The sequence below is a fragment of the Mesoplodon mirus genome, assembly GCF_964341445.2.
Source record: "Mesoplodon mirus genome assembly, chromosome: 11".
Lineage (NCBI taxonomy): Eukaryota > Metazoa > Chordata > Mammalia > Artiodactyla > Ziphiidae > Mesoplodon > Mesoplodon mirus.
In genome coordinates this window covers 42,925,453-42,946,094 of record NC_138987.1, presented here as the reverse complement: position 1 = coordinate 42,946,094, position 20,642 = coordinate 42,925,453, and the positions used below count along the sequence as shown (strand labels likewise).

General features: G+C 49.5%; 1 protein-coding gene across 1 annotated transcript in view; it reads right to left on the bottom strand.

The window, feature by feature from the left end:
* Window positions 1–20,642, bottom strand: part of TBC1D22A (TBC1 domain family member 22A) — a 326,009-nt gene that overhangs the window by 216,468 nt on the left and 88,899 nt on the right. The window contains exon 5 of the mRNA XM_082636735.1: window positions 7,802–7,872. Coding sequence (XP_082492861.1) covers window positions 7,802–7,872 — 71 coding nt within the window. The remainder of the gene's footprint in view (window positions 1–7,801; window positions 7,873–20,642) is intronic.

Genomic DNA, 20,642 nt, shown 5'->3' with positions numbered 1-20,642 from the left:
AGCAGTAAAATTTCTATAAGTGCATCGTTAGCTCCAAGGAATACCGGCTATATTTAAGGCTCCTGATGCCTTTTTTTCCAAGTGACGCTGCCAGGAGGTGTAGCAATTTACATCCTAGCAGCCTTGGCACAAGGTGTCACCTGCCCTCCACCTTCCTCAACAGCGAGGAGGAGCCCCCACGGAGAACACCTGCCCTCACATGGCTTCAACTGATTACCGTTGGTCGGAAAGGGGCCCATTCCCAGAGCAGCAGGTCCATCTGACAATACATGAGAGTCAGACAGTGAGCGGCCCCACTACCGCGGAAGGGAGTGGCCACGGTTCCCACCTGCCTCTATCTTCTGGTCAAGTGAGGCATCTGTGCTCCAAAGAGCAGACCGCCTCACGGAATTACACCAGCGCCAAAAACAAACAGGAGCCCCGCAGTGTGGACGGAAGTGCCGGGCCCGCCTGCAGAGCCTCCACGTGCCAGCCGGCAAAGCTGAGCAGCTCAGGACGCGGCCTCTGCAGCCAGCACCACCTGGAACACGCCAGCCTGGAGGGGGGCCCAGCAGAGAGCCCCCTTCCTGCTGGGCTCCCAGCCCGGCCCCCCCGAGGGAAGTCGCAGCTTCAGAGAATCCGGCTGGGACCAGGGGCATCGACCACGCCCAGGCTGGCCTCACTGCCATGTCGTCTCTGTCACCTGCTGGAGAGTAATGATTACCAGGGTTTACTTCTTTTTCTCTGTCCTAAAACTGCCACCGTCACAGGTGAGGAAACGGAGGGACAGCTACTGACCGGGCTACACACACAGACCTGCCTCTAAGCCTCGCCGGCGCACACAGGACAATGCCAGCCCTGTTCCCAGGTGAGGAAACGGGCCCCAGAGGCACGCACACCTGGTGGGGGACTGACGGCAAAGCCGGCCCGCCTGAGGCCCTACCTCCTCGGGGCCACCTGGCTTCGTTCACAGAAGCAGGGACCGAGACCCCCGCCACCACGTGCCACACACATGCGTTCCCTTACAGCACCGGGATGCAGGGATGCTGTGGCGGCCGGCTGCCGGTGGACCAGGCCCTGCTTCTCTCCCCACCCGCCAGGCCATCCCCACACATCTGCCAGCGCTGCTGTGGAAAAGAAGGACCGGACCGCCCAGCACCGCGCCCCAGGGCCCCTGCCCCCTCTCAGCGTGCTCGCGCCAGGCCTCCCGTCCGCCCGGCCCAGCCCTCCCCAGCTCGCAGCCGGGGGACACTCTCCCCTCCCCCTCCCTCACTGACCCTGGCTCGTGGCCCCTCTGACTTTGCTGCTCCCTCTGCCCGGGGCCCTTCTCCTCTGCATCAGGGTCGGCCAACTACCACCCACAGGCCACGTCCAGCCCGCAGGATGCTTCTTTTGGGGAAACGTTATGGAAACTCGGCTGTGTACCTTCGTGTACAAGAGAATCTTTCAGCTCCGAGGACAGGCTGCGGCGCGGACGGCAGTAGCCATGGCGCCTAGAACGGGACCTGCCGGGCCTGATGGAGCCGCCCGCCCTCCTCCTCCCCCCCTCTGCAGGGCCAGCTCCCACGCACTCAGCCTGGGCTCCAGGCTCGGGCGCTGCCTTGGCCCTTCCACAGGAGCGGCCCCTCCCCTCGGCACTGGGGCCGAGGACGCTTCTAGTGACTGCTGCTCACCCTCCTCATCGTCCAAGCACGGCTCCAGGCAGCGGGGCCGCCTGGTCTGCACCGCATCCCGAGGGCCCACACGCTGCTGGAGTTCGTACATCCCTCTCCAAAGAACCCATGAACTTGGATGCGCTGCCCCAGACCCTGCGGGGCCACGTCCCTCCCCCGCCCCAAGTGCCTGCTCACAGGTCGTCGCCCCGGCCGCCAACCTCACCCTCAGGATCCCCCCTACTTTGCTCGCGTTCTGTTCCATAGCACTCAGCTCCTTGGAAGATACTGTGAAGTTTACTTGTTGCGTTTACTGCTTGTGTCATCCCACTAGAACACCAGCTCCATCGGGGCAGGAACTGTCACCACTTTTGTTCACAGACAGCCCCCAAGGGCTCAGGATACTGTCTGGACACAACAGATGCTCCATAGATACTTGGTGGATGAACAAATGATGTCAACAGATGTGCAAGGACACCGTCACGCCCCAAGGAGCGCCCCTGCCCTGGGGGCTGGGGAGGATGTGTCTGAGCTAATTGATGAGAAGTAGGCCCAGTAGTAGGCCCAGTACTGCCCAGTACTGCGCTGTGTTGGGTTTGCTGATGCAGGAGAGGATGGAGGTGGAGAGGGACAGACACAAACGCCCTGAGAAAGGTGACAGAGCCGCACGGAGCACACAGGGCAGCACGTCCTGGCTGGTCCTGGGCAAGCCCGAAGCAGCCTGGCACAGGAGGGGCATGGACATGTGTGCCAGGCCAGGGCAGTGGGGCCAGCCCGGTGTCAGCGGGGTCAGAGTGGACAGCCTTGTGCAGATCACCTGCACTGCCACCAAAGGGTTCTCAGTGAAGTGAACGAGTACCCAGAAATTCTCGCCACCCCCAAACGTTAACTAACATTCCAAAACAGAACTCCTAAAAGGCAAGGGTATCAAAACGGGGACAAGGACAATAAAAAACCCCACACGTACTCCTGATGTTCCCGTTCCTAAAGGAAAACACACATATGCAAGTCGAGGCCCCTAGGTAATTAAGCAAGACTGGAAATTATGCAAATGAAATATATTCAAGTATGCACTGAATTTTAAATGACAGAACTACAGAAGACTTAATTGCTGTATTAGCATGCTATAAAAACACTAATCATAAATGTAAAACAATGCATGCATATACTTGTATCAAAATTGTCCCGGGGACACAAACATCAAATCGCTCCCTCCCGCTGGGTTCACGTGCAAACTCACCCCAATATATTGAAAGAAGGAAAGAAGATACCAGAGTTTCACTGATCATTTCTAACCATACTACTGACTAGCATAAATGTCAAGTGTTTACTTTGTTATTGTTCAATGTTTCTGAAATAGTTTTTTTTTTTTTTTTTTTTTTGCGGTACGCGGGCCTCTCACTGTCGTGGCCTCTCCCGTTGCGGAGCACGGTCTCCGGACGCGCAGGCCCAGCGGCCATGGCTCATGGGCCCAGCCGCTCCGCGGCATGTGGGATCCTCCCGGACCGGGGCACAAACCCACGTCCCCTGCATCGGCAGGCGGACTCTCAACCACTGCGCCACCAGGGAAGCCCCTGAAGTAGTTATTTATAAGAGTCAAAAATATGATTTTCAAAAAAAAAAAAAAAAAAATATGATTTTCTCGGGCTTCCCTGGTGGCGCAGTGGTTGAGAGTCCGCCTGCCGATGCAGGGGACGTGGGTTTGTGCCCCGGTCCGGGAGGATCCCACATGCCGCGGAGCGGCTGGGCCCATGAGCCATGGCCGCTGGGCCTGCGCGTCCGGAGACCGTGCTCCGCAACGGGAGAGGCCACGACAGTGAGAGGCCCGCGTACCGCAAAAAAAAAAAAAAAAAAAAAAAAAAAATATATATATATATATATATATATGTGATTTTCTACAGCACTAATTTTTAAAAATTTTTTTAATTTTTATTTTATATTGGAGTATAGTTGATTAACAACGTTGTGTTAGTTTCAGGTGTACAGCAAAGTGATTCAGTTATACATATACATGTATCCGTTCTTTTTCAAGTGCTTTTCCCATTTAGGTTATTACAGAATATTGAGCAGAGTTCCCTGTGCTATACAGTAGGTCCTGTTTGGTTATCTGTTTTAAATAAATCAGTGTCTACAGGATTAATTTTTAAAAGTTACTGCATGGCTTGCATGGAATTTCAATGTCAACCAGCGTCAGTGGTGGTTTAATGGAAAGTTCTAGAGCACGTGTTAGTGCTCCATAAATGACCAGAGCCAAGCTTCCCATCTTTCTTCATCAAAGCAGCATTTCCTACTCATCAGTTAAGAACAGTGCTTGTCCACGAGCCACCAGGATCATGTTAACAACAAATCTTAAACGTGTCAGGAAAGTCATTCGTTAGCCAGGTCTTGAACTAGACTCATATTCAAGTTCAGCTGCGGTTGGTGGTCTTTCTAAACTGGACAGAGCGTAAATTCTTCCCGATCCTGGGTTCAGCTCTTGATCCTGGACACCGAGGGGGCTGGGACACCCACCTCTGCCCCGGCAGCTGAGCCCTGGACCGCACTATCTGGCTGAGTCAGGCCCAGCCGCTCCCCCGCCTAGCACCTCCGCCCAGGTGCGCTGCCCTCAGCGTCCTGTCTGCCAGTGGGCTCGGGGGTGCCCTGCCCTGTCCCATGTGGGGCCGGAGTGACCTGGAGCAGCGGTCACCAACCCCGGGCCCACCTGAGAACCCCTGGGGAACCCAGATAGCAGTATTTCCCAAGCTGCCCAGGTGACACGAGTGTGGACCCAGCCACAAAAGGTCAAGAGATGACCTGAAACCGCCACGTCCCTGCTGCCCAGCCTGGGGTGGGCACTCAGCAGACCCCGTGTCACAGCGAGCCGGAGTCGGTACCAACCCTGACACCTCAGTCCACCCAAGGCTCGGATCTGTTTCATGGGCCCAAACATCAGGATCTGCAAGAGCTTCCCAGGAGAGAGGCGTGTCAGGCTAGGTGAGACCCTCGGCGACAGAGAATGACCGAGAGGCAGGCCTGACTGCGGAGACCCCTCCTCCACACGCCCCCCGCCCTGCGGCCCAGGAGCCCGCAGGGTTCTCTCCCCACCATCCCCGTGACGCCCTTGGGCCTGGCACTTGCACAGGGCCCAGCCGAGGGCAGACCCACGAGAAACACCTGCTGGACCAGGGCTGCGTGAGGGGCAGGGTTCACTGAGCGCCTGAGCTTCCTGCCACGGGACACGCGTGCGGCTGACCGCGCCGGGAGCACCCGTGGGACGAGCGGAAGCCTCAGAAACAAGCCCCTGGGTCCGGTTTGCAGGACAGGAGGTGACCGCGCCCACGCTCCGACCTCCTTCGCCTGTCCACACCCGGGTCTGACCAACACCCCTCAACCTGCTGGGTTCCCTGCCCCTGGGTGCCCAGAGCCCCCTCCCTGCCCCCATGGCTGCACCACATGCAGCCCAGGAGCCCTGCAGGCTGGGGTGTCACCCCTGCTCGCCCACACAGGCCTGGACTGTCAGTGAGCACAGTTCCAAAGCACCCACCCTGGCTTTCTCCTCAACTGCCCGAGCCCCACCCACACCTGCAGCCCTGGACCCCCTCCTTCCCCCTCCTGTTCTCCCTGCCCCAGCTCTAACCCCCTTCCAAGGGGCACAGACCACCGCTTCCAGAGGAATCTCTCGAACGTGCACCGTCTGGCACACAGCAAGCACTCGATAAATGCTTGCAAAACAAGTGAAAAAGCAAAGGAAGAGAGCGGGAGATAGCAGCGCACGGGGGACACGGGCTCCTGGGAAGATGGGCTCCTTTCCGTGCAGTGAGATCCAGCTCCGTCCTGGGGGCAGCAGAGGAAGGCAGGGACTCCACCCTGTTCCGCAGGCCCCGTGAGGGACAGTACGTGGTTGTTTTCCCTTCCCTGCTACCTCCTGGCATCACATACAGTGCCTGAGACACGGAAAACACTCGATAAATATTGATCAAATGAACGGATGAGCCAATCAACGGCCCCTGCAAGAGGCTCCTGGCTTCACCAGAAACGCAGCCCCCCAGCCCCCCACTTCAAGCCTTCAGGGTGTGGCCCCTGAGAGCCGGCCTCCCATGGTTCCAGCTCCCTGTGCCTCCCCATCCCCTCCCTCATCCAAGGGATCAGCCTGCTGGTTCCTGGGGAGCTGGCTCGCCTCGGCCTTGACTCCTGCTGGCCCTGCCTCTGCTGCGTGCCCCAGGCCACGTGACCTCCTCATCTCCCTCTCCGGAGGAGCCCTGACACCCCTTTCGAGATGCCACAGAAGCATCCCACCTTCTCCAGGAAGCCCTGCCTGGCACTGCGTGAGTCTGCACTGCCCTGGAACGCCCCCTCTTTCTTGGTGCCCCCCCTTTGGAAGGACAGGCTCTGCTCATTGACCCCCAACGCTCTTTTTTTTTTTTCAACTCGGCCATCAACGCAAGCCTAAGAGAGCCAGAACTGCCCCACTCATCTCTGTCCTTTCTCCCCCACCTCTCACCCACTGCCACCACCTGCAGATCCTGGGAGTGAAGCCCCCCCCACCCAGTACGTGTGCCCTCGGCACTTACACTGCTGCCCTCCTCTCGCCCACAGTGCCCACCTGCATCCCATACATCCCACAGTCTGTGGTCCCCAGAGCAAACCCTGCTGCACCCCTGACCAAACCCAAGCACCCCAACCCACTGTGGTGGGCTAGTGTCTAATTCCCCTCTGCCTCCGGGCAAAGGGCCCCTGTAATCAGTGGTGGTTAAGTGAATAAATGTGCGTGAGAAGGCTGGACTTTCTGTCACCCGCATCCCCAGCACTCCTGGTCACAGACTCTCCCCACCTCCCCCCATCCCTTCAGATCAGCCAAGTGGAGCCTGTGCTATCTCCTCTTCTGCCCCTCTGTCCACTGAGTCCCAGCTGGCCCTTCTTCCAGGTCAATCACTGGGCAGCACGTGAGGGGACCTAAACCATGACCCGCAGAGGCTGAGAACGAAAGGAAAGAGGACAGGACAACGTAATTCACGGAGGACTTCCCACCAGGTGCAGCACACCCTTAACAAAGACAAAACCGCAACAGAGGCTCTTAAAGGTATTTTCATCCAAACTTCCTGTAACCTATCTTAGAGGACATTTGGAAAACTGGATACAAACGCTTAAAATAAAAAACACCAAAAACATAAGCAATTGCAGTAGGTCTAATTTTAATTGCAAGAGAATATTTAATCAATAAATATTCACCATTCAGAGCTGCATCTGCAATTAGGATTATGAGGTACTAAGCTGCAAATTTATCAAGACTCATTAGCAAGAAAGAGTCTGTTAAATAGTGTAAGTCAGACCCAATTTAGAGTAAACTCTTAGGGGTCCTTATTAACTTAGCTCCAAAAATAATAAAAAAAGGAAAGGGGAAGAAAGCTGTCAATAAACTATTCTGAAATTTTCAGCAGGGCCAAGCTCACTTCTGACACTGACTCAGGTGAAGTACAAGCACCCGAACTTCTCCAGAAGCCTCCACGATGGGCAGCTCAGCACTAGGGGTGAGCAAGCCACAACTCCAGCCTCCATCACACAGACACACACTGTTGGGGCTTCCCTAGTGGCGCAGTGGTTGGGAGTCCGCCTGCCGATGCAGGGGACATGGGTTCGTGTCCCAGTCTGGGAAGATCCCACGTGCCGCAGAGCGGCTGGGCCCGTGAGCCATGGTCGCTGAGCCTGCGCATCCGGAGCCTGTGCTCCGCTCAACGGAGAGGCCACAACAGTGAGAGGCCCGTGTACCGCAAAAAAAAGAAAAAAAAAAAACACAAGCTGTTTCTAACGTCGTGGTTACTAACATTTAAAAAAAAAATCCTCAGTCAAACATACTTCCCTGTTTGGATCCTCAGAATTGAAATAATTTTCTATGCTGGAACTTTTCTATACCACAGGTTTGGAAATACCACAAAGATTTAAAACCTAATAAAATCAGAGAAAAAGAATACAGCTCTCATAAATTATGACTTATCCTAATTTTCTGCCAGCCTTGTCAAACCAAGCTTGAAATTAAGCAAAGGATGGGAAATGTCATTGTAGTCCCGACAAAGGCCCAGATCACCACGGCACAGACAGGGCACGTGACATGGCCGGGAGCCTGGCCAGGCCAGGGGAGCCTGTCCTCGCAGGAGGAAGATGCACGGGCAGGTAGGCCCGGCGGGGAGACTTACCGAGAGCAGTTTCCACGTGATGGCACGGACGGGCTTCGGGATCCCGGACCAGCTCAACTTCCGCAATTCTTCTGTTGACAAAAAAGAGACAGGGAAGAACAGGGTTACAAACAGCAAGCAAACCTTCCACTGTGTGGTAACATCCTCCACCAGTTACTAGGGGGCAAAGAGCCCAGTAAATGAAACCAGACTGAACCTAAATCATAAAAATTCCAGATACTGATTGTTCTCAACAGATGAGAGAAGTTTCCACTCTATTCAAGCAAAGCTAAACGTGACCTGTTTACATTTAAATCTTAGCGCGTGTTTGCTAAACGCACCCCAGTGTCCCTGGAGCCACCAAGACAGGTGAGGTCCAGAGGACTCGGCTTCCTTTCACCCCTCCTTCCTTCCCACCCTCTTCCCTCCTTCTCTCTCCCTCTCTCACTCCGTCCCCTCCCAACTTCACATCTTTCTTCCATCCCATGTCACTCTCACCACTTACTGTTTAAGAAGACCTACGTGAGGTGTTTTTCCCAGGACTGGTTTTGAAAGACATTCCTTCATGGAGATAGGCTTGTGTCTACACAGCACTGATAAGGATGTAGCCATATTACACACACCAAGGACAATCAAGTTTAAAGAGTACAAGTCACTGCTGCCCTAACAAACACCTACGGTGTTGGGGGGGTGTCACAGAGGGGTGGGGCTGGCAGGGGCAGAGGAGCCTGGACGAAGGGCAGGATGGGGCACAGCCTGGGCCGGGGGGGTGGGGCAAGGATAAGGGCTCCTGAATTCTGTCTGACCTTCTGGGTCTCCTCCAGTGTCTCCATCACATGCTCTGAACAGCTAGAGAACACATTTCAATTTGTAGACAGATAACAGTCAATGCCACAGAAACTGAAGTAATTATTTCTTTCCTTTGAGTTAGGAATCCACCATTAGGTCCTCCACCAAACAGCTCAGAGCTAATGATTAATACTAGGAATAAAAGAAATGATTAAAGAGAAGACTTTGGTAATATAATCAACAAAATACAAAGTCCTGGCATCTAATCTTTTTCCAATTACTAAAGTCTAAGTAAAATAAGTACAGAATAATTGGGCAACAGTACCAGCGATAACTTGCATTTTACGGCAATCTCAGAAAATATCACATCTTCCCCAGTTCCCTAAGGATATTATGAAAAGCAGGAACCTAATATCCGAACACCAATAATGCAGTGTTTACCAATCATGTTCCCAGGGCCTCTCTGACTGCGTGAGCCTGGCTTTCTGATGATCGTTTATGAAGAAAGCCGAGAGAAATATCAGTCGTTAATGTTCTCTCTCTTCATGAAAGAAACTCATAAAAATGGTACCTTAAATAGACAGTATGAGACACAGTTCTGATGTTGTGTGAGCTCTGGTGTTTAAAAGAAGCTTTCATATATATTCTTTGATCCTCCAAACAGCTTGAGTTCATTAGGGCTGCAATCCTACAAGGTGAATGAGGAACAGTCTCAGAGAGGTTAGGTGACTTGGCCGTGGCGGCACAGGAACCAAGTGACCTTCACGTCCCGGAGTCCTTCCCCACGATTAACTTCCATTACTAAGAAGGCTTCTTGGAACACAGACAAGATCGAAATCTTCTATCAAAACACAACTGGATATCCAAAGAATAGCAGACACCAGTAGGATTTACTCCAGGAATGAAAGGATGGTTCCGCATCAGGAAATCTTATATTATAACTTTATTATGGTGTTGGAATGAGTGGATGGGAGAAGTAACAGGACTGCTCTGACAGAGGTCAGGTGTAGACTTTCACCCCGGACCCATTCGCCCCTTCCACCTTTCAGGAGAATCCTGATTATGCAAAGTGACCACCCCCGGCAGCCCAGGGGAGACTGAACCCACCTGCCTCACTCTAAACTTAGACCGGGTTGGCTGGTATGGAGCTAAGCCACGCCCTCACCAGTGACTGATTCGGCAATGGGCCTGGGACCCTATTTGAACCACTGAGGAGAGAGAGCAAATTAGCTGGGGGACATCATGGGCAATCAGAACGTATCAGCTATTATTATGATGATGATATTGTGCTATATCAATAAAGTGAAATACATAATCATATGCAAGCATGGTTACATCAATGCCAAAAAATGCAGAAAAAAATTAAAAAGGAAATATATCAAAATGTTAATAGTGATGGTGTCAGGATAAAGAGATCATGAATGATTTTCTGTTTTTCTCTACTTTCTGTTTCTATGGTATGTTTTTAATATGCTATTAAACTGTTAAGACAAAAAAAAAATTAGCTGGGGGCTTCTGAGAAAGCTCCTCCTGGCTCTTGGGAAATGTGTCTGAGGTAACCCTCTCTTGCTTCCTCTGAATGTTGTTCGGGTCAGATGTCAGGCTGGGGACTGCGACAGCCACCTAGAATCCAACCAGCCTGAGGACGAAGCCAGCAGAGAGGCCGGCAGCACCAGGAGACAGGCAGGAACCAAGGTTCTGAGTTCAGCAAGACGGGCAGATGCAAGGGACAAAAACCAATAGCTTGTCACTACTGACAAAATAAATAAATAGAAAACTTGGCAGGCATAACCTTAACAAGAAATGCACAACACCATATGAAGAAAACTATAGGGGTTTTACTTAAAGACATAAAGAAATAGAGGGAAACACGGAGCTCAATGACTGACATTAACAAGTATTTAAGGAACACATCCACGGGGCCAGGCACGAGGCCAGCGGTAGGGGAATTACTCAAGTGACCACCACACAGCCCCCAGGCGCAAGCAACTCACCTCCCACTCCAAGGTCATGGCAAATGTAAAATCACGACTGGATTAATTAAGTGTTTAAAAGACGAGGTGAAAAGCACAATGAAGTCCACAGTGGGAAGGTGTACCCAGTTAGGGAGGTCTCCTTGAGGACATGAGAACTGAACTAAGACCTAGAGATGCGGAGAGATCAACTGAGAGAAGAGGGGGCCGGAAGGCGAATATTCTGGGCCCAGGGAACAGCTTATGCAAAGCCTTCACCACAGTGGAAGAAGGATCAGAGGGGCCAGTGGCCCCAAAGAGCCCACTTAAGGGGCTACTTAGGAAGCCCAAGGCAGAGGTGATGGTGGCTAGGATGGTGACAGTGAGAGAAGGGCAATGACCAAAGAGAAATTTAGGAGACAAAAACAAGAAGACACAGAAGACTGGATCTAAAACTCAAAATTACAATGCTGTCAACTGTCCATCTTTAAGTTCGAAGCAAAGCCATTCAAAATTCCAACAGGATAGACTGCATGTAAGTTTCAGGATAGACGGAAACGTAATTAGCTGACCTGAAGTTCATCTGGAAGAGCAAATGCATAAGAGCAGCCAATAAAATTTCCAAAAAGAATAACATAAAAGAATTTGCATTAACGGATAAGAAAATGTAGACTAGGACTACAATAATTAAGACATTAGGATTCTAAGAGCAAAACTAAAATGAAGAGAGAGATAAGTGTAACAGAATAAGTGGTTCACATCAAACCTGTATTTAGTTGTGATAAAAAGAGCATTTCAACAAGGGGCCGACCAACTAATGACGTCCCAACAATATAGTATCTATTTTCAGAGAAGTAAGTTAGAACATATATCTTACCATTCAAAAATGTATTTCCAGATGATTAAAGATCCAAAGATCTAAATGCAACGTGTGTGTATAAAGGAATGATTTTTAAAATACAAGAAAATGTAAGAGAATATCTTGCTGTCTTTGGGATGGGAAAAAGGTCTTCCAAAGACACAAATCTCAGAAACTATAAATAAAAAGCTTAACAAATTAACTATATAAAAGTTTTAAATGACTGTACAGTGAAAGAAACTATGTTAAAAAAAAAACAAATGACAGATCTGAAAAATACACATGCAACATAAAATATTAAAAGGTTAACATCACTAATATGTAAAAAACATAAAAAATAAAAAAGTAAGAGTGATCTATCTACAGAAAAATGGAAAATTCACAGGAGACAGAAATGGCTAATAAATGTACAACTAGGCACGTAACCTTAATGGTGATCAAAGAACTACATTATTAAAACAAGACACTTGTCAAAAGTTAGAATCTTAAATAATGCCCAATATTGATGAGATGCTTGGTAAACAGCCACTCTCTTATAGTTTGGTAAGAGTGTATATTGATATAATTTTTTGTTGGTCAAATTTTAAAGGTATATAATGCTTGAGCAGCAACTTCACTTGAAGAAACCTGTTCGACAAGGATGTCTGCAAAGGTACACAAGGATTATACACAAGGGTGTTAGCATCTGAGTACAATCGTAACAGAAAATTAGAAACAAAGTGTCTATTAATAGATGATAAAAACCCTGTTACATCCCCACTGGATGACAACGTTGCCATGGAAAAGAATGGGTATCTTTTTGTGGGTGGATATAGAATAAACTTCTCTAAATTATGAAAAGAGAACAATAGAGAAGAGAATGTAGCCGCACTGAGTATTTCTGCCAGCACACACGGGAATGGAGAAGCATAGCCAGACCTGGGGAGGGGTTCAGGGAGCGGGCTCGAGGATGCTGAAGACCTACATTTCATTGTCTACCCTGCTGTGTTTCTACAAAGTTCCTGTGGCATCTCCACCTTTACCTCCAACTTTTCAAAATCCACCCAGCCTTCCAGGCCCATCTCAGCCTCTTCCAGATCTAGGACACCTTCCTGACGACTCCAGCGCTCACTCACTTCCGTCTTCTGTGAGTGCCACCTGGAGTCCAGAGCCCGGAGCCTGGAGCCTGCCCACCTTCAGGGCCACGCCATGAGCATCAGTCTCACCTCCTAGAGGGGGCTTATGAGTTCCTGGAGGTCAGACCCCATGATTCTCCTGCTTGTCTGTCCTGATGCAGTGCCTTGCGATTGCTTGGCAGTAAGTACTGGAGAGATGCAAGACCAATTCCTCCCTCCAGCCCTCCAGAGGTGTTTCTTTTTTCTTTCTTTTTTTTTTGGGGGGGGGGCAGGTGTCACATTTTTAATTGAAGTGTAATTTATACACAATAAAAGAATGAATATAGCTCCCCAACAAGACTGAGAACACTCCTCGCACCCTCTTCTAGTACCTCCTTGCCCCCCACTCCGAGCTAACCCCTTTCTGATATCTATCACCATAGATTAGCTCTGCCTGTCCTTAAAATTCACATAAATACTACACATGGGATGCCCTCATTTGTGTCCTACCTCTTTGCTCATAATGTGTCTGTCAGAGTAATGCGTGTAGCAGTAGTTCCTTCTTTACAAGCAGGGACAGTATTCTTCGCTATGAATATATCACCGTTTGTTTACGTATCCACCTGTTCACAGATGCCTGGGTTATTTACAAGCTTTCCTCCGTGAAAAAGCTGCTATGCACATCCCTGTGGATACCTGCTTTATGGGCGTATGTTTCCAATTCTATCAGGCAAATATGAAGCAGAGGAACTGTTGGGTCACAGGACAGATACATCTTTAACCTTATTTTAAAAAAACTACCACGAGGTTCTCCGAAGTGGCTGTACCATTTTACACTTTCCACCATTAATGTATGAAAGTTTTCACTGCTCCACGTCCTGGTCAAAATTTAGTGTTACGTCGGTCTTTAATTTTCATCATTCTACTAAATGTTAAATGGTATCTCATTACAGTTTTAATTAGCCATTCTGTGATGAGTAATGATGTTGCACGTTGAACAGATTTTCACGTGATTTCTGGCCATTTTTATACCTTTTATGAAGTTTATATTGAAATCTTTTACCCATCTTTTTATTGGGTTGTTCATAATAATTTTATTATTGATTCATGGGTCTGTTTCTAATGATTGATTTTTCTTCTGATTCTAGGCCATATTTTCCTATTTCCTTGCGTGCCTGGGGGTTTTTTTGTTTGTTTGTTTGTTTGTTTTTCGATACCCAGGCCTCTCACTGTTGTGGCCTCTCCGGTTGCGGAGCACAGGCTCCGGACGCACAGGCCCAGCGGCCATGGCTCACAGGCCTAGCCGCTCCGCGGCATGTGGGATCTTCCCGGACCGGGGCACGAACCCGTGTCCCCTGCATCGGCAGGCGGACTCTCAACCACTGCGCCACCAGGGAAGCCTGCATGCCTGGGTTTTTGTTGTTTTTTATTTTTTTTTTGAATGCCAGATGTGCCAGTTATCAATTTATTGCCTCTCTGATCATGGAACTGGGTCTTATAAATATTTCTCCTTGGTCAGCTGGCATGACGCTCTCCTTTTCAGCAGAGGGTGAAGGAACGGCCATCGAGGAGAAAGGGCTGCTCTGGTCCAGGTTCTCCAGGCTCCTGCAGATGGTGGTCCCCAGTTCCCTTTAGCTCTCGCCTCCCCCTGAGCAGGCTTTCTCCCGCACTTAGGCCCTGCAGAGCGTGTTTTCTCCAGCACGCGGGCCCTGAGCACACAGGGTTTCTCCCACGTTCAGCTACTGGCCAGAGGGACTTCCCAGTCCCAGTACCGGCAGCAAGTGACGGCCAGCAACACCCCACAGCCGACGTCTGCATGAGCTCTGGTGGTTGTTTGGCTGACTGCTTTCTGGGGACTCTTCCCTGCCTCACAGAATCTCACCCCACCCGTGAACAGAGCGGCACTCCACCAAGGACTTGGAGGGACACTGTGCCGACACCTGGGCTCTACCTCTGGCTATTCTCTCCTGTCCAGCACTCTGCTCCACACGCTCTGTCTAGGCCTCTGGGAACCCCCTTTCCTGAGTCCTCAACTCGGCAAGACCGCCAGGTTCAGCTGCGCTGCAGCCCGCAAACTGCCTCCAACTGTAAACAGGAGCAAATGTAAAGCTCACCTTGCTGTTCCCCTTTGTTCAGGGACACAGTCCTGCATCACCTGCTCCACAAGGTCCCAAGGCAGCTATTTCAAGTACTGGGGGCAGTTTTCCAGGTGTTACAACAGGAGAGCAATTCCTTTGACAGTTAATCCTCCATGGGTTGAAGCAAAAGTCAACTTACTAACATTTTTTTTTTTTTTTTGGCGGTATACGGGCCTCCCACTGTCGTGGCCTCTCCCGCTGCGGAGCACAGGCTCCGGACGTGCAGGCCCAGCGGCCATGGCTCACGGGTCCAGCCGCTGAGCGGCATGTGGGATCCTCCCGGACCGGGGCACGAACCCGCGTCTCCTGCATCGGCAGGCAGACTCTCAACCACTGTGCCACCAGGGAAGCCCTACTAACATATTTTAAAGACATTTTTGTCTATTCATCAGGAATACTGGTCTCTAGTTTCTTTTTCTTACAATGTCTTTGTAAGGTTTCAGTATCGGGGCTATGCTACCTTAATATGAGCTGAGAAGTGTGTTCTCCTCTCTTTTCTGAAATGAAAGACTTTCTGGAGAATCAGTATTATCTCCTCCTCAGTATTATTTCCTCCTAAATCAGTATTATTTCCTCCTGAGATAGGGTTCACTGGAAAAGCCATTTGACCCTGACACTTTCCTCATGTGAAGGTTTTTTAATTACAAATTTATGTTTTAAACTGATATGAGAGTTTCCAATTGCCTCTTGCATCTGTTTTGTTAGGCCATGTTTCTCAAGGAATATGTCCATTTCATGTACATTCTTGAATTTATTGGCATAAAGTTGTCAACAGTATCCACTTATTTTTTAATGTCTGTAGGGTCTGTAGTGATGTTTCCTCTTTCATATCTGACGCTGGTAATTCGTGTTTTCTCTCTTTTTCCATTGGTCAAGTCTAACCACAAGTTTTTATTGATCTTTTCAAAAAACTAATTTTAGATTTTCTTGATTCTTGCTCTTGTTTGTACATTTTTCAGTTTACTGATTTCTACCTTTATTTTATTTCCCTTCTTTTATTTTGGTTTTGTTTAATTCCCTCCTCTTTTCCTAGCTTCTTAAGGTAGAAGCTTTGATCATTGATTTGAACCTTTATTCTTTCCTAATATAGGCATTTAAAGGTATAAATTTCCCTCCAAGCATTGTTTTAGTTGTATCATATACATTTTTATATGTATTGTCATTATCATTCAGTTTGAAACATTTTCTAATTTTCCCTGTGATTTCTTTGATCCATGAGTTATTTAGAAGTATGTTGATAAATTTCCAAATATTTGAGGATTTCCTGGGTATCACAGTAGACTGCTTTCTAATTTAAAGGATTTGGTCAGATGAACTTGGTGTTATTTCAGTCCTTTGATATTTATCACGACCTGTTTTGGCAGCGCATATGGTCTACTTGGCGAATGTGCCATATGTCCTAGAAAACAATATGCATTCTTCAGTTGGTGGATGTGGTATTCTACACACCAATGAGATCCAGCTGGTTGACAGCACTATTCATATCTCCCTTTACTGATTTTTATATCTACCTATTCTATCAAGTACTCAGCAAGGGGTGTTAAAATTTCTGCCTAAGATTGGAAATTTGTCTATTTCTTTCTTTATTCCCATCAATGTTTGCTTTATGCATTATGAAGCTGTGTTATTAGGAACACACACATTTAGGAAAGGTACCTCTACTTAACGAGTTGAACCTCTTATCGTTATAAAACATCCCTCTTTGTCTTATAAAACTCTTTGTCTTGATGTTTATTTTTTCTGATATTATTATAAGCAAATTAGTTTTCTTATGATTAGCGCTTCCCTGGCATATCTTTTTCCACCTTTTATTTCAACTGCCTGAGTCTTTACGTTTACAGTGTGGTTTTGGCTTTTCTTTCAGCTCTCTGTCCCCATACTTCTTAGAATCAGACTGCAAAATCACTAGCTGTCTAAGAGAGAAAACTAAAATGTAAGAAATACTTTAATAAGCAGAAAACGAATGAGAAACAAATAGCATTTTTTCTACAATAGTGCATCTGCTTTCTAAAAAATAAAATTTGGAAACATTTTTATGAAAACAACACCAATATCACAACTCCATACTCATCTGTACTGTGAGTCTTTCCTTCTCAATAAAACTCCCACCTGGGAAACTGACATTGCAAACAGTCCATGAGGAAAGGAAGCAGAGAGGTACAGAGCAACAAATGCTAGTTGTAGATTCAATGGACCTTGGTTCAAGGCCCAGCATGGTCAACGAGAATCTGTGTGGCCTTGGTCAGTACTCTTAATCTCTCCTGAGCCCCAGCTTCTTCCTCTAAAACTTGCAGCAAGATAAAAATACCTTCCTTGCTTAAATCACAGAATTTCTATAAGAGACAATACATGAGAAAGCATTGTGACATACTATACAAATGCAAGAACACGATTCTGTTACGCTTACTGATGTAATTATTTGGCTGGTTGGGCTGTGAACCCAAACCATGCAGCCATTGGGACTCATTCGTTCTAATTGGATGTAAAATATCACATTTGAGACTGAACCAGAAATCTGTCACAAAATGGTGTATGCAAAGAACTCCTATTATAAGTACCTTTTTTTTTTCCTGAAAAGCCAGGAATAACAGAAAAATCAACCCATAATTTAAGCTATTTTTTTCTAATACTCATCTCTTTTAAACTGGCTTTCTTATTTTTTAAAAACTTTGGCAGTACTGAAATCTGGGACAAAAATAAGAAATGCATGTATATTACAATCACCTAGGCTCTTGCTTGAATCTAGTCCAGAAGGTGAGCTGTCACCAGCATCAGAAGGCCCTGCAGAACAAGCACATCTCTTGTTCCTGAAAGCCACAGTTCGGGAGAGTCTCATAAATCAGCAATTTGACCAGCGCTTATTGAGCACCCCTTTGTGTAAGCTGCCCTTGGGGCCAAAGCCACTTCCACACTCACCTTGCTCCGAGCCCATCACACACGTGGATTTACCCAGTCTGTGAACACCGATCGACTCTGAAGGAGCCTCGGAGGTTACGGAGCCTCAGAGGTTACGATTAGACCCAGTTCCTACCCTCCAGCGGCTCACTGGAAGGAGGGAGGGAAAGTCTAACAGTGCAAGTGTTTAGGGATGCTGCACAAGAAAGGTGTGCAGGTGATGCGGGACACCGGAGTAGAGGTGGGCTCCTCCCTGAAGAAGGGGGACACGGGGAAGACTGCCAGTGAGCTGCTGCTTGAGAGGCACCTTGAAGCCAACTCAAAACCTGGAAGATTCATCTCTGCCCCCCACCCTTGACCTCATCAACACAACAGGAAAGGAACAATGTCATAAACAAGAATGAGGGCATCAAGGAGGAGACGAGAGCAGACAAGAAATGTCAACAAAAATCTGGAAGATGGAACGTGGATGAGGGAGAGGGAGCTGACTCGGCAGAGTGGTGAAGAGACTAAAACTGCTGCCTGAGAAGGGGAGGCCCATCCGTGGCAGAGAACCCCAGAGGCCCGGCGGCAGCTGAACGCAGGTGGACCACTTCCAAGGCACGGGGGGCAGCCAGACCCCTGGAGCCATGCAGGAGTCCCTACCTCCCACACAGAGAAACAACTCTAGGGTAAAGCAGAAAGTCACACACGGCAGGTACCGGTGGTTCAGTCCTGAACCCGAGTTCCAGCCACAGGAGCACGATGGATCCCCATTTCCCAAACACTGTGACATGAGCTACACTGAGAGGGTGGGGAACGAGAAGAGGGAAGGGAACCATGAGAGGTAACCTCTCTGCATCCAGAGGAAGAAGGCAATAAATACAGCTAGACTGTAAAAATCTGCAGAATTTGCAGCGTGTTTAGAAACAGAAAGGGAAGTCTATAGTTTCTTATACCAAGACATAGAGTGACAGCCCGTGGGGATGGGATGCAGGGTGAGGAAGGCTGGGGGCCGAGGACTGCTGCTTCCAGTCTTATATTACTGCTTCATTTTTCAGACCAGGTGCATGGGTTACTTTGATAGAAAGAAAACTAACTGAGTAAGGTGTATGCCAAGGGGCCCAGAGCACTGCAGCTGGAGGAAGCCTCCCACCCAAAAGCACGGTGGGGTGGACTATAAAACATCTTCACAGGACTGTACGTAGCTCAGCACGATGCACCCACCCAGGGGGAGGGTGCGAGGGGGTGCCAGCGAGAAATCGGGCTGGAGAGGGAAGCAGGGCCTGGATCATACAGGGAAGGCCGGGACAGCATGCCACTGCCTGGATTTACACTTAGAGGAGCTGAGGGGCTACCGTGGGCGGGGGAGAGGGGCAGGGAGTGTTAAGCAAAGACTGTGAAGTTGTTGTGACCGGATGTGGGTTTCCTAAGCAGAAGCACCGGTATTTGGAGCGAACGCCGCAGGGCTTGCTGGGTGACTAGGGAGCTAGAGGAAGAGCACAGTGACCCCTTCCAGATGTGAGGGGCACAGCAGCCAGTGGACCAGCCAAAGGATGAGCCTGGATCCAGCTGCCCCTGCATCCTGCTCACCGCCCAGTCACCCCATGGCCACCTCACACCCAGTGCGCTAGGCTTTGTGCTGGAACAGAGGCGGGAATCCACCAGGCTGGTGCGCCCTGCAGTACCCGCTTTGGAACACCGTTGCACCCCACGAGGAACCCCCAAACGGGGGCATGGCTGCCCCTGGAAGCAGATCACGGCCACCCCACTACCCTCAGGCTTTCAAAGTCAAGTAGGTAACTTTGCAGGGAAGCCTGCTTCTCTTCTCAGGTGAAAATACAGAGAAATGGAAAACTTCCTAGCCACCGACACGTCAATGATGTGTCATACGGTGGCCCTCGCCACTCTGTGTAAGGGGAAGCCTGGACGGGAGAGGAAAAAGTGCGGCAGGCCTGAGAAAGACGCCTGTCCCGTTCCTGCCTGGCCTTTGGCAAACTGGAACAAGGCTTCCCTTCCACAGACAGAGCTAGGAGGGTGATGGAGCTAAAGGATCCTTCTGGAAGGTGTTTCTGCGGGACCCTGGGGCCCACATTGCAGTCGGGGATGGTGAGCGCTGCACTCTCTGAGCCCTCGGGAGCCAGCTTCAGTCCGTTTGGCATCTGAGGAGGAGATGAGTGGCAAGGACACCCAACTACCTGGCAGCTCTTCTCGGTGTTCCGGGGATTCTCATCTCGATGACCCTTAACTGCTGCAATTCACATAATAAAGTTTCGCAAAATAACTTCTCTAGCTGTACCTTTTTCTTTTATCTAAAGGGTTTTCCTCCAGACAGGGAAGGCGTGTGCATTTAGAGGCATCAGAACCGGCATAAATGGACAAACACTCCTCTTGGGGACACAGAGCTGAGCCCAGGGAGAGGGGATACGGGGGTGAGGAGAGGCAGCCAGGGTCCAGGACCTGAGGCGAGTCCTGCACAGTCTAGATGCCAGGCCAGGGAAGGCTCTGTACAGCGAGGCCACTTGAAAGGTGGGGCGAGGTCCACCAGACAGACAGACAGCCAGAGGGAAAGGCCTTCCCCACAGGGAGCATCTGAACCAAGGCCTGCGGGCTGGGGGCAGCAGGGCCCAGGTGGGGCCCTAAAAGAAAACCTGGAGGGACACAGCCAGGGCTGACCACATGAAGGACAGCAATGCTCTTATTTATTTATTATTATTATTTTTTAATCTATTTTATTTTATTTATTTTTGGCTGCATTGGGTCTTCGTTGCAGTTGCGGGCTTCTCATTGCAGTGGCTTCTCTTGTTGTGGAGCATGGGCTCTAGGCACGCAGCTTCAGTAGTTGTGGCTCACAGGCTCTAGAGCACAGGCTCAGTAGTTGTGGCGCATGGGCTCTAGAGCACAGGCTCAGTAGTTGTGGCGCACGGGCTTAGTTGCTCCGCGGCACGTGGGATCTTCCCGGACCAGGGCTCAAACCTGTGTCCCCTGCACTGGCAGGCAGATTCTTAACCACTGCGCCAACAGGGAAGCCCAGCAATCTTTTATTTTGTATAAAATTACATAACCTGACTTATGGGGCTGTAACTAACTCCCAATCAGGATAGGAATCACAGGCGGAGGGGCAGATACAGATTCCTGGGTCTTGAGCGGGTTCTG